This window comes from Lissotriton helveticus, chromosome 1_1 (genome assembly GCF_964261635.1).
Source record: "Lissotriton helveticus chromosome 1_1, aLisHel1.1, whole genome shotgun sequence".
Classification (NCBI taxonomy): domain Eukaryota; kingdom Metazoa; phylum Chordata; class Amphibia; order Caudata; family Salamandridae; genus Lissotriton; species Lissotriton helveticus.
The window spans coordinates 244,662,469-244,665,758 of NC_136057.1; the positions used below are offsets into that span (position 1 = coordinate 244,662,469).

General features: G+C 46.1%; 1 protein-coding gene across 1 annotated transcript; it reads right to left on the reverse strand.

Moving 5' to 3' along the window:
* Positions 1-974: 974 nt before the first annotated feature.
* Positions 975-1,913, reverse strand: LOC144768850 (olfactory receptor 5AP2-like). Its single transcript, XM_078652850.1, has one exon. The coding sequence runs from the start codon at positions 1,911-1,913 to the stop codon at positions 975-977; it is 939 nt and encodes a 312-aa protein (XP_078508976.1).
* Between the last annotated feature and the right edge of the window lie 1,377 nt (positions 1,914-3,290).

Below are 3,290 nucleotides of genomic sequence, written 5' to 3' on the forward strand. Positions count from 1 at the left end.
CAATGCCGCCACGGAAAGGCAGGTGGTGGGTGCACGGAAGGACAGTAGGTGGGTGCACACGGGGGGGGGGTACCTGTGGTACGCCCCTGCATTTGCATAATGAAAGCGGCACGGTGCCTGCTGCTTTCATTATGCAAATGGTGAAAAGCATTTTCAGCATTGTGGCGGGCGGTGCAGAGAGCACCGCCGCCACAATGCTGTAAATACAGGATATGCCCGCCACTGTGGCGGGCACATCCCAATCTCACCCCCGGGACCCCCGCCCTTATGGAGGGCGGTCCCATTCCCCACTATGGTGACGGGCAGGCAAAGTCCGCCCGTCATCATAATGACCCCCTTAGACTACAGACAACGTCTAGAGAGGTTATGGCCGTTGTGGGCCGCTAAGCCACTGCCACATTTACGAGTATTATTGCAGTCTGGCGGGCGGGCTGCTTGGCGGTACTGCGGTGGTGCAGTTTAAAGGCTCATATGTGAGCCTTAAACTGCACTGCTGCGGTACCACCGATGCATGTTCCTGCACAGCATGAACTGTGCAGACCATGTTTTGCAGGAATGGGACGTATGCACACAGTGGGGCACAACATGTGCCCCTCTGCACATACCGCCATGCACATGACCAAGAGGGGGATGCTTTCTTTCCTTACCGCCATCAGATTCATGGAGTAAAAACATTCATGAGACCATTGGCGTGAGGAAAGTCATAATATGCTTGCCAGTGCTGCAGGGCACCATCAAGCATTTTGTGGCCCTCAGACTGCCATGCCACCTCCAGGGATCGCTGATCCCTAGCGGTTGCAGCAGTGCCATGGCGGTCTGACCACCCAAGTTATACTCCGGCAGTCGGGCCACTGGTGCAGCGGTGGCCAGACTTGCCGCTGCTGGACAACCGTGAGTTTGGCCGTCCTTAGACGGCCAAACTCATAATTATGCCCAAGTCTATTCTAGCTAAAAGATGTCCCTTTTCTGGCATATCACAGTAGCACACATGATCTGCCCATGACTTCCTTGAGTGATGCTTTTACTTCCTGGTTTCTAAGGCTGTAGATGAGGGGGTTCAGTAATGGAATTGCTGCAGTGTAAAAAACAGACACCACTTTATCCTGGTCCAAGGAGTAACTAGATCTTGGTCGGAGATACATGAAAATTATGGTCCCATAGAACAATGTGACGACTGCAAAGTGAGAGGAACAGGTGGAGAAGGCTCTGTGTCTCCCCTCTGTGGACCGTATCTTCAGGATGGCAGAAACAATATGCACATAGGAAACTAATATTACTAGGAGAGACCCAACTTCGACACACCCAGCCACAGTAAAGAGGACAATCTCATTCACGGAGGTGATGGAGCAAGATAGCTTAAGCAATGGTGGTACATCACAGAAGAAATGGGCAATATTGTTTGAGCCACAGAAAGACAGCCTGAATGTACAAGAAGTGTGTACCAGGGAACTTAGAAAGCCCAGTATATATGCCGAAGATGTAAGACTGATATAGTGGTTCTCTGTCATGATAAAATGGTAAAGCAGGGGCTTGCAGATTGCAGCATATCGGTCATATGCCATTACTGCCAGGAGCAGGGCTTCTGTGCTTCCCAAGCCAACAAACAGAAACATCTGCACAGCACATCCAAGGAAGCTAATCCATTTCTTCTCTGACAGGAAGTTGATCAGCATATTAGGTGTGATATTTGAGGAGTAGCACAGGTCTACAAACGAAAGGTTGCTGAGCAAGAAGTACATAGGGTTGTGAAGGCGAGGTGAAAGCTTGATCAATACCATGATGCCAATGTTGCTCACCAATGTTAAGCTGTAAACAAGGAGGAAGAGAACAAAGAGTGGCACCTGAAGGACTGGGTCATCTGTGAGTCCTAAAAGGATGAACTCTTTCACTGATGTCTGATTGTGTTTTTCCATTGTTTCCAGAATATTGAACCTGGTGGGAAAAATGAGTGAGAGACAAATTATAGAAACCTTGGACCACATCTTGAATATGAAGATGAAAAGATGCATCACTACATGTACTTTCTATTGACTTTCATTATTCCAATCTAATTGAAATAGTCCATGTATTAAAGGTCATTTTGGACACTTTATTTCTATTATCAGACAATGTGATAATTGATAATGATCTCCACCTTCTTGTAGGTGAACCATTCATTCTCTATTGTGCAGGAAATATGACTGAGAGATGTAAAAGATGCTACATGGATTCGATCAAAGGCTCCTGCTGATCATGCTATTGGCTTTGCAATGCTTGTTTTTGGAATAGCTTTCAGGTGTATATTCAAGATCTGTAAAAATGCAAAAATACTTGTTTCCGCACATTGTTTCACCTGATCTTCATTATCTATGATTTCACTTTTTCACTCCAGCAAATTATAAGAATGGTCCTAGTATCTCAAGAGTTGCCAACATCTCTTCCTGAGCTGCTACAAGCTCAACAACAACTCTCGCATGAGTTCAACAGGAAAATTGCCCCCGTCCCCCAGCGAGCTGCTCAGACAACACAAGATCTGAGTGTAATGACGTACAGCCCCTCAAATCCTCTGTATGGAACAGCGAATCACCCCACATTGTATGTAGGTGGGTGAGCACCTGCCACTTCTATGACCTCCACCTGACCAATCACACTCCTCCCTCAAGCACAAGCATCCTTCCTTAGCTACACTTTCTACTCTTTCCTTTGCACTCCCACTTCAATTCTCTCGTATGTTCGTTCCCTCTCCTTTGCTCCTTTCTCTTCTCTTCTACTCACTTCTATAATTCTCTCAATATTTGTTTCTGGTCTTTTTCAATGGCCATTTTCCAAATAGGATGTAACACTTTTTCCATACTGTTTCCATACTTTTTCCCATAATGTAAAGAACATTCATAACTATTACCCAATTAAAGTTTACTTGACTCATTTATCAACACTGGAAAGGTGGGAGGGAGGCTAATATCCTATCTCTTTCTTCAACTAAAACTCCTGGGCACTGTCTATAGAAGATTGGCTTAGAGTGTCTCTTGCCAGCCTGGTGTTGATTGCATGGATGTGTTGAGGCGATTCGGTACTCAGAGGGTCAGTAGGTAATGGTCAAGAGCATATTAAGGCTGCTGTGTATGCTTAAGCAAGCAAGGAAGAGAGAAGACTCACCGCAAAAGTTGGATAGTAAAAGATTACCTTAATTAAGGAACAGTGCACCCGTCATTCAAGTGCCCCAGTGCATCTTCCGCTACTGCTCTGATAGCAGGCCGGGACACAGGCAGGTCATAGGAATAGCCTATGTACTGACATTGTCATACCAAAAT

What these genes read in the sequence shown, in the direction of transcription:
- LOC144768850 (XM_078652850.1), bottom strand. Translation starts at nt 1,913, where the DNA reads ATGGAAAAACACAATCAGACATCAGTGAAAGAGTTCATCCTTTTAGGA.